Raw genomic sequence first — 11076 nt, 5'->3', positions numbered from 1 at the left:
ATTATATAAAGGAAAAAGAAAAAAAATGAAACATGAGCAGAACAACGAACAATATTTTTTCAAAAGAAGACTCATGGCAGATCAACATTATTAATTTTTAGGGAAATGTAAATCAGAGGAAAAGAGCATTGAAATATATACATTACCATATGTAAAATAGGTAACCAGTGGGAGTTTGCTGGATGCCTCAGGGAACCCAAAGCTGGTGCTCTGTGACAACGTAGAGTGGTAAGATGGGGAGGAAGGTGGGAGAGATGGTATAAGGGCGGGGGGGCATATGTATATCTGTGATCATTTCATGTTGTTGTATGACAAAAGCCATCACAATATTGTAAAGTAATTATCCTACAATAAAAATAAAATAAAAAAAAAAAGCATTGGGATTGATAGGAAAGAAGTCCTGTGTGAAAAGAACAACAACCAAAAAATGAACAGAGAAACTAAAAACTAAAAACCACAATGAGATTCTCCCTTACATCTGTCAGAATGTCTGTTATCAATACATAAGAACCAACAATGCTGGTGAAAATGTGGAGAAAACGGAACTCTCTTACACTGTTAGTGGGAATGTAAGTTGGTGTAATCACTATGGAGAATAGTATGGAGGTTCCTCCAGAGTTTTAGAACTAATCTATGATCCAGGAATTTCATTCCTGAGTATCTGTCCAAGTAAAAGGTGCAGGTGTGCTCAGTTGTGTCCAACTCTTTGCTACTTCACAGACTGTAGCCCCCCAGGCTCCTCTGTCCATGGGGTTTTCCAGGCAAGAATAATTGAGTGGGCTGCCATTTTGTTCTCTAGGGGATGTTCCTGACTCAGGGATCGAACCCCCATCTCCTGTGTCTCCTGCATTGGCAGGCAGACTTTACCACTGAGCCACCAGAGAAGACCATTTTTCCAAGCAAATGAAAATACTAATTAATATGCATCACTATGATCATGACTGCATATTTATGATAGCCAAAATATAGATACAGCCTAAGTACTCATCAACAGAAGAATGAATAAAGGCTATATGGATAAAGGATATATATATATAATGGACAAAGGATATTAAATAAAGGAAAAAAAAAGGCTATGTATGTGTGCATATATAAACACAGACATACAGTTGAAATACTACTTAGGTAAAAAAGAGTGAAACTTTAGCATTTGCAACAATATGGAAAGATCTTGAGGGTATTATGCTAAGTGAAAGAAATGACAGCAAAAGACAAATACTATATAATTTCATATACATGTGGAATATAAAAAATATCAATTCACAAACAAAACAAAAATGTACATATGGATAAAGAGAACACAGTAGTGGTTACCTGAGGGAAAGTGTGATGGATGGAGGACAAAATGAATAAAGAAGGTGAATAATATTAACAGATGAAAACAAAATAAATGTTGGTGGTGAGCACACCACTGTGTACAGATAATTCAAAATCTAATGTTGCAACATTAAACATTTATAATACTATAAACTAATATCACCTCAATAAAATGAAATATTGAAATATTACCTCAATAAAAAAATTAAAATTAAAAAAACAAAAGATGGTTTGATAGTATCACTGACTCGACGGGCGTGAGTTTGAGCAAGCCCCTGGAGTTGGTGATGGACAGGGATGCCTGGCATGCTACAGTCCATGGGGTCGCAAAGAGAAGGACATGACTGAGAGACTGAACTGAACTGAAAAAATGAGAATGTTAGTGTTGATGCGGATGTGCAGAAAAGTGGACTCTTACACACTATTGGTATTAATGTAATTTATAGTACAGCCAGTATGCAAAAAAAAAAGTATAAAAGTTACTCAAAAATGAAAAATAAAACTGGGATGAAAGTGAAAAAAATTGAAAGTGTTAGTCGTTTAGTCCTGTCTGGCTCTTTGTGACACCAAGGACTATAGCCTGCCAGGCTCCTCTGTTCATGGAATTCTCCAGGTAAGAATACTGGAGTGAGTTGCCATTTCCTTCTCCAGGGGATCTTCCCAACCCAGGGATCGAACCTACCTCTCCTGCATTGCAGGCAGGTTCTTTTCTATATGAGTCACCAGGAAAGCCCTAAAGCTGGGCTATTTTGTAGCACTTCCATGTCTGGCCATATATGCAAAGGACTAAATTCAGTCTCTTGAAGAGATATGTACAACCATGTTCATTGAAACATTACTCACTATATGTAAGACAAGAATACAACCCAAGTGTCCATTGGTCTGTGAATGGATTTTTTAAAATGTTTTCTGTAGAACAAAGAATCTTAAAATCCACAAAGAAATACAAAGGACCCCCAAAAATTGCCAAAGCAATCTTGAGGGGAAAAAAGAGCAAAGCTGATGTATAGCCCTCTCAGATTTCTGACTGTACTACAAAACTATAGTAATCAAAACAGCACTGTACTGGCACCAAAAAGGACACAGAGATCAATGGAACAGAATAGAGAGCCCAAAATAAACCCATGCACCTATAGCTAATTAACCTATAACAAAAAGATAGTCTCTTTAACAAGTGGTTCTAGAAAAACTGGACAGCAACAGGTAAAAGAATAGAACATTTCCTCACACCATATACAAAAATAAACTCTAAATTGTTTAAATACCTAAATGTAAGCATGAAACCATAGAATTCCTAGAAACGAACATATACAGAACAGCTTCCAACGTAAATTATAGCAATATTTTTTGGATACGTCTCCTAAGGCAAAATAACTAAAAGCGAAAATAAACAAATAGACCAACTAAATTTTAAAGCTTTCTCACAGCAAAGCAAAACATTAATAAAATGAAAAAAAATAGCCTACTAAATGGTAGAAAATACTTGCAAATGACAAGACCAATAAGGTGCCGATATCCAAATTTGCATACAGCTCATACAACTCAATATCATAAAAATAATCCAATTAAAAAATGAATAGAAGACCTGAATGGGCATTTTTCCATAGATGACATAAAGGTGGCTAACATGCCCATGAAAAGATGTTCAACATCGCTAATTACTAGAGAAATGCAAATCAAAACCACAGTGAGATATCACACCTTTCAGAATGGCTATCATCAAAAAGTCTACAAATAACAACTGCTGACAAAGGTGTGGGGAAGGGGGAAACTTGTACACTGTTGGTGGGAATGTAACTTAATGCAACCATTATGGAAAATAGTATGGAAGTTTCTTAAAAAACTAAAAATAGAACTATCATAAAACCCAGCAATTCCTCCTGGGAATATATTCAGAAAAAAATGAAAACACTAATTTGAAAAGATACATGCAGCTCAATGTTTGTAGCAGCATTGTTTACAATAGCCAAGATACAAAAGCAATTTGTGTCTATCTTTCTGTTATTGATTCCTAATGTATTTTTTTGTGATCAAATAGCATAATTTAAATGATTTATTTAAAATCCCTTATTTATTGCCCAGAATATCTGTCTTGGTGAAATCTGCTTGTGCCTCTGGAAGGGATTTGTATATTGTTAATGCTAGGTTTAGTGTTCCATAAATGCCACTTTGATTAACATGAGTGATAGAGTTGTTGAGATCTATTATATTTGGGGATTTGATGTACTTGTAGAATTGATTACTAAAACATTTCCAACTGTAATTGCGTATCTGTATTTTTCTCCTAGCTTTATTTTCTTTTAACTCATGTATTTTGGAGCTATTTAACTAAGTTGTATTTCACATACAATATTTGTTTCAGATGTATAACAAAGTATGCAGATTCAATTGTTAAAAAAAAGTATACATTATGAAATAATCACCACAATAAGTCCAGTTACCATAAAAAATGTAATTGTGAAAAATGCAATCTCCCCAAGCCTAAATATCATTATTTCTGAATGTGCCACAGGATAACAAACAGCACTGCTAACAAATGTGTGGGCTTTCCTGATAGCTCAGTTGGTAAAGAATCTGCCTGCAATGCAGGAGACCCCTCTTCGATTCCTGAGTCGGGAAGATCCCCTGGAGATCCACTCCAGTATTCTTGGACTGGGAAGATACCCTGGAGAAGGGATATGCTACCCACTCCAGTGTTCTTGGGCTTCCCTTGTGGCTCAGCTGGTAAAGAATCCACCTGCGATGTGGGAGACCTGAGTTCGATCCCTGGGTTGGAATGATCCCCTGAAGAAGGGAAAGGCTACCCTCGCCAGTATTCTTGCCTGGAGAATCCCATGGACAGAAGAGCCTATAGCCCATGGGGTGGAAATAGTCAGACATGACTGAGCAAGTGAAGTGAAGTGGCTCAGTCGTGTCTGACTCTTTGCGACCCCATGGACTGTAGACCACCAGGCTCCTCCCTCGGTCCAAGGGATTTTCCAGCAAGAATACTGGAGTGGCTTGCCATTTCCTTCTCCATGACTGAGTAAGCACACATGCAATTGATTATGGACTAATCAAGAAAGAAGCCTCAAGCTTAGACTCTGGAGAAAACGTGAACTCAGGGATGGGATTTGGTGTTGGGATCTTAAGGTTTATTCCTCTGGAGAACAGATGAGATGATGGAAGGAGTAATAAACACTGTTTTGTCTGGCTTGTTGCATTGTCTCCTGGACAAAGAGAATAAACAGGAAAATCTTCCTGTCTGGTCCTATGGGAAGTCAATTACTTAGAGGTGGCGATAACGAGGGAAATGTGCTAATGAGCAGACACAAGGAGTAAATATATCCTCTGCTGCATCCCTCAGCCTGGGCAACCTTGGGCTAGCCAGGATGTGGTTGTTGCTTTTGGAGTCATAACTGCTGCTGGCAAACCCATGTTTGACTCCATCCCACTGTAACATCTAGAAACACACTTTCTTTCTCCATCATCAACTGTCCAAGAGGATTTGACATCTGTATTGAGACCTTCCTCTCAGAGACTCCACCCAGGTGAGTTCAATGGTCCAGTAAATACTGCAGGAGAAGGTGAAAGGGAATGCAAGGCAAGAAGCTTTACCTGAGTTTACCTGAGAGGCAGTCCAGACTAACCCAGAGCTAAGATCACTGGAGTTGTTTTTGTGCTTAACAACTTAATATATTAATTTATGAAGCCAGAAGTAAAAGGGTACATTAAACTCTACAATGCAAAGGTCATTGCAACTCTTTGAGCTATAGCCTGCCAGACTCCTCAGTCCATGGAATTCTCCAGGCAAGAATACTGAAGTGGGTTGCCATTTTCTTCTTCAGGGGAATCTTCCTGACCCAGGGATGGAACTCTTGTCTCCTGTGTCTCCTGAATTGGCAGGCAAATTCTTTACCATCTGAGACACCTGGTAAGCCCCAATAGTGGACATGGAAATTCAATTAGAAGAGGAAATGGGAGGTGTAAATTATTCCAGTTAAAGTAAAACATGTCCAAGAATATTTGCAACTAATTGAAAGAGAGGATAAGAGTGTTGTGGAGGCATGTGCAGTGACGTAAGTACAGTTTTTTTTTTTTTTTTTTAAGACCCTATCCAAGGAATGCAGGCAAACGTTACCTTAAAATAGCTTTCGTGACACAAGCATTTCACAATATCTCGAGTTAATATTCAAATAAAAAAAATATTGTGTGAAAATGAGAATGTTAACGGGCTTAGTTTGCAATCATTTTTCTACCTGTAAGACTGAATATATTTGTAGAATACTTTGCTAGTTACATTCTCTATTTGACTGTTTTTCTACTTGCTTAAGTTCTTTGCTTTTATAGCAAATTCAATTTTTTTTCCTATTTCTTTTTTTGTTTGTATCCTCAAATAATTGGAATTTTTAATCGATTTTTTCTTTAACATTTAGTTATTGTATGTATGTATATATCTATCTATCTATCTATAATCAATTCGGTTTAGTCACTCAGTCCTGTCCAACTCTTTGTGACCCTGTAGACTGCAGCCTGCCAGGCTTCCCTGTCCATCACCAACTCCCGGAGCTTGCTCAAACTCATGTCCATCAAGTCAGTGATGCCGTTCAACCAGCTCATCCTCTGTTGTCACCTTCTCCTCCTGCCTTCAATCTTTCCCTGCATCAGGGTCTTTTCCAATGAGTCAGTTCTTCGAATCAGGTGGCCAAAGTATTGGTGCTTCAGCTTCAGCATCAGTCCTTCCAATGAATATTCAGGACTGATCTCCTTTAGGATGGACTGGTTTGTTCTCTTTGCAGGTCAAGGGACTCTCGAGAGTCTTCTCCAACACCACAGTTCAAAAGCATCAATATGTATATATATATATAAGTATTTGCAAAATTGAACCCCTGCCTCTTGAATCACCTGCATTGGCAAGCAGATTCTATACCGCTGAGACATCTAGGAAGCCCCTCTTTTGCATACTTGGTGTTATTAAATCACTCTTTGCATATATCCAACTACTTTCCATATCTACTGTTCCTCATTGTTTCTTTTCTTCTCTGGTGATTAGATTTATTTCTAAAAGTTGCACCAAAATAACTCTGTGTTAAGGCAATCTTTACATTTGATGAAAATCACCTTGTCTTCCATATGGGTATTTGAATCCTTCTGTCTCTGTTAATGGAGCTTCCCAGGTGGCTGAGCCAGTAAAAAAATCTTCCTGCAATACAGGCGACCTGGGTTTGTTTCCTGGGGGGAGAAGATCCTCTGGAGAGGGGAATGGCAACCCACTCCAGTGCTCTTGTCTGGAGAATCCCATGGACAGAGGAGCCTGGTGGGCTACAGTCCATGGGGTCGCAAAGAGTCAGACATGACTGAGAGACTGAGCGTGTGCACACACACAGGTCTTTGTGTAAGAGGAAGTGATAATTCAGGTACTACTTTCTCTCAATATTTTAAAAGATTTTCTCTCATCTAATTTTATTCCCAAGATTTTGCTAATCCACAAGTGAATTAGTGGCTTTTGCAGGCCAAATCTTGGCTTTCTCTGCTCACCAAAGCTGAATAAAATATACGGAGACAGAGTTTGGAGGAAATAGAAAGGTGGCTTTAATTCTCAGCTGGCAGAGGGGGGAACAGAGCAGGCTAATGCCTCAAGAACTGTACCTCTCTCCATGAAGAGTCTAGGGGATGTAAGAGACAGAAGGGACCCAGGTTAGATGTTTACAGCTAGCCCCCTGTTTACATGTCCTGAGACAAGAGATGGGTGACCTCCCGTTGAGGAATTTATAACCAGCCTCCTGTTTGCCCTCCAAAATGAAAGTAACAACAGAAATAGGCAGTCTTTGTCTCTTGTAAACATCTCAGGGAAGTAACCATGGCAAGGACAAAGGGAGACGGAACTCGGTCTGAGTAGAGGATGAAGGGATTTCTGTTCCTCCCTCTTTTTGGGACAAGGGAGACACTACACATGCTCAGAAGGGCTCCTTGTGGGTCACAAGTCAAAGGATAATGCAAGACCATAATGAGTCCTCTTCCTCCCAGAAGCCTTAACTTCAAAATCTATCTTGGCTGAGGGGGTGTGTGAACCTGCACCCCAAGTGAGGGACCCAGGGTAGGTCAGGTGTGGAAAAAGAAAGCAGGTAATTGGCCTGAAGGAAAATGAAGACCCAGAAGAACTGGCTTGTATAAGTGTTTAACCCTCTCACTGGGGGGACACCCACACTCTTTCTCTCTGGGTGTGCATCTCTGCCTTGCTTCTACCTCAACTAAACAAACCATTACTCTATGTGCGCTCCCACGGGTTGTTCTGTGTCTCTAATAATAAACTTTGTACCTACATTTATGGTTTCTGCCTCTCTGATAAACACATTTTTCAGTGGGAGCAAAAATCCAGAGAAAAGCAGCCTCTAGCCTATAACCCTTGCTGCTTTGGTGGTGAGAAATGAAAATGTCTCCTGCCATATCAATAAACAAGACATGTCACAGCCATCATTGATTTCTGGCCTCCAAATGTGATTGTGATCTCCCCAATCTATGATCCAGCAGATGCCACCAACAGCAAGTTGATTGCTGAGGAGCAGGGGGAATGCAAGAAGCAAGGTGAACAAGGAAATAGGATTGGCACCAGATAGCTGAGGTGCACATGAAAGGAATGAATTCAGTGAGCCCAGAGGCTTGCATTTTCTCATGCATAAAATGGGAAATTCTTTGACTTGATACCTGATCTTTGATGTTCAGAATGCCTGCTCCCTTTGTTGCAAACTTGTATATAGCCTGACTTCCACTCCTGCCTCCTTGGAGCAGTTTTCTCAGAGTTACTGAGATTCTATCTCCCTGGCTCTGAGTCCTTAACATTCCCACCAAATAAAATAACTCTCTACTTTCAGGCTGTGATTATATTTTTTAGTGAACAGTGGCTAGGATTCCTGGTTCTCATCCGGGATACCCAGGTTCAATTCCTGGGCAGGGAATTTAGATCTTGCTTCATGCCACTGCTCACTGCTCCCTCACTGAGATCATAGGGGCTTACATAAGATGAAGGCTCACAGTCAGGGGTTGGTGATGAGGAACAAATGTGCAAGGATCTTGTCTTCTTCCTCTTGTATTGTTTCAAAAACAGTCATAGGCTGGCATCAGTAACCTAGTAATTGAGTCTGGCAGTCAGGGGACTCTATGACCTTCTTTCTGATATGTAAAAAGAATCAAAAGGGGGAGAGTGCTGTAAAGGTAAGCACTAGATAAAGGATGTATTTAGCATAGAGTCAAAGGATAGTCAGGGTTAGAGTTAGCGTTAGACGGGAAGCCTGGAGTGCTGCTGTCCATGTGGTCGCAGAGAGTATGACATGACTCAGCGACTGAACAACAACAGCAGAAAAGGATAAAAGATGCAAAATGTAGTTCCTGCAGACTTTGGGGGCAGAAAAGCAAACTCAGTTAAAGACTACAGATTAGGAACAGTTGAAATAAGAACTAAAGGATGTTCAGGCCTGCTCACTGTTCTCCATATCGGCTTGATTCTTAGGAAAGGGACAGGAAAAACTCACTCCCCTTTTTTCCCATTTCACTGCAACATGACCCACACTGATATTAAATTATAACTAACATATATGTGTGTATACATATATAGAGACTGGTTTTGGATGTATCAGTTTTGTTTCATATAGTCTTCTAAAATTGAATTTCATAAGTTCTGAAAGTACATAACATTGATAAGGGGACTCCGTGTCTTGAAGCTTCAGCAGTAGCAGGAAGGCCCTCTCCTTTTTCTACATCTTCTGACACCATCTCTCTTCTCTCACTCTCCTGCTCATGTCCCTCATTAGAATGACTTCCTTTTCTGGACTGAACCATCTTACATGAGCACTTTCCAGGCCCTTGCACTGGCTCTTCCCTTGCCAGGTACACACTTTCCCAGTTATGCTCACGTCACTGGCTCTCTCCTCCTTGTAATCTGCTCAAATATCACCTTGTTCGAAGTTTCTTCCTGAACATGTAATTAAAAATAGCACCTTTCCCTGACTCTGTCTATTATATCTGCTTTATCTTCGTAGCATCAATAACCATTGGACACACTTCCTATTGTTTTTTATTTGCTTCTCTTCTCCATAACTGGATCTTGGAATTTTTGTTTTTCAGAACTCTGCATTTATTGCATGTACAGTACCTAGTCTTTGTCTCAATTCAAGACAAATTCCTCAAATACGTGAAAGAGTTTCTCATTAAAAACTTGAATACATGACATCTTGAGGAAAAACCTGCTAATTAGAGATGGCACAGGTAAATCCCTAAAAAGATTCAAATCCATGAACAAAATACTGAAATTAACTTCTTCATGACAAAATACATATGGTCCCATTTAAAAAATGTGAATAATGCCAGTTTGTATGAAATCAGTCACGATATTTACCTGTTTCCTGGTAATCATACCCACCGTGTAACAGCAAGGAACCAAACAGGAAGCTCAGAATTTCTTCTTATGGGGTTTTCAGAGTCACCTGAACTGCAGCCCCTCATATTTGGGCTTTTCCTCTCCATGTACCTGATCACTGTGTTTGGAAACCTGCTCATCATCCTGGCCGTCAGCTCAGACTCCCACCTCCACACCCCCATGTACTTCTTTCTCTCCAACCTGTCCTTTGTAGACATCTGCCTTACCTCCACCACCATCCCAAAGATGCTGAAGAACATTTGGACACTGAGTAAAGTTATAACCTACGAAGGCTGCATTATTCAGATGCAGTTTTTCACGCTCTTTATAGGACTGGACGTCTTCCTCCTGACCGTGATGGCCTATGACCGCTTTGTGGCCATCTGCCACCCCCTGCACTACATGGTCATCATGAGCCCCCGGCTCTGTGCACTGATGGTGCTGCTGTCCTGGGTCATCAGCGTCCTGAACTCCTTGTTAGAAAGTTTAATGATGTGGAGACTGTCCTTCTGTACAGTCTTAGAAATTCCCCATTTTTTCTGTGAACTCAATCAGATGATCCAACTTGCCTGTTCTGACACCTTTCTCAACAATTTGGAGATGTATTTTAAAGCTGTGTTTCTGGCTGGTGGTTCCCTTATATGTATCGTTTACTCTTACTCTAAGATAGTGTCCTCCATACATAAAATCTCATCTGCTCAGGGGAAGTATAAAGCATTTTCCAGCTGTGCATCACACCTCTTAGTTGTCTCGATATTTTATTGTACAGGCTTAGGTGTTTATCTTAGCTTGGCGGGTACTCACAGCTCACACTCAAGTGCAACAGCCTCGGTGATGTACACTGTGGTCACACCCATGCTGAACCCCTTCATCTACAGTCTGAGGAATAAAGACTTAAAGAAGGGTCTGAGGAAACTCTTTGGAAAGGTGATTTTAAAAGGTCCTATTGTCATAGATCTTAAGAAGTACCTGTAGTAGCAGAGCTCAAACATTGAGCCCAGTGTTGCCATTGTTTGGTCAGATTGTGGAAATAGAGGATGCCTCTTCTATTTTTCTTGAAATTTTTATTTTGATTTCAACTTTATACAATTTATGTAACTCGCTTTTATGCTCTGTGATGTCTGATATCCAACATTTCTCCTTTTTAAGTTTCCTACTCTCCCAAATTTCCAGTCTTGGATATGAAACATTGGAAATTCCCATTTATCTCAAGGTGCTACATGGATCTCTTAAGAATAATTTCTCCTCAGATGAAATAGTAAGGCTAGAGTGAGCATTGTTGTCTTTTGCTTAACTAAAAGAAGAGTTATGAATTATTCAATCCCTAGGGGGGAAGATCCCTACTTTTGGCATTCACAACTATCAAT

At 39.9% G+C, this 11076-nt stretch overlaps 1 protein-coding gene across 1 annotated transcript; it reads left to right on the top strand.

The window, feature by feature from the left end:
* Window positions 1–9721: 9721 nt before the first annotated feature.
* On the top strand, window positions 9722–10684 carry LOC122440996 (olfactory receptor 7A17-like). The gene has a single exon (XM_043467632.1). The coding sequence runs from the start codon at window positions 9758–9760 to the stop codon at window positions 10682–10684; it is 927 nt and encodes a 308-aa protein (XP_043323567.1). The 5' UTR covers window positions 9722–9757.
* The last annotated feature ends 392 nt before the right edge of the window (window positions 10685–11076 follow it).

This window comes from Cervus canadensis, chromosome 4 (genome assembly GCF_019320065.1).
Source record: "Cervus canadensis isolate Bull #8, Minnesota chromosome 4, ASM1932006v1, whole genome shotgun sequence".
In the NCBI taxonomy this organism is placed as follows: Eukaryota; Metazoa; Chordata; class Mammalia; order Artiodactyla; family Cervidae; genus Cervus; species Cervus canadensis.
This window is presented reverse-complemented; position numbering and strand designations above follow the sequence as displayed.

Bases quoted from the DNA above. Each gene is read 5' to 3' on its own strand.
- LOC122440996 (XM_043467632.1), top strand. From the start codon at position 9,758: ATGGGGTTTTCAGAGTCACCTGAACTGCAGCCCCTCATATTTGGGCTT.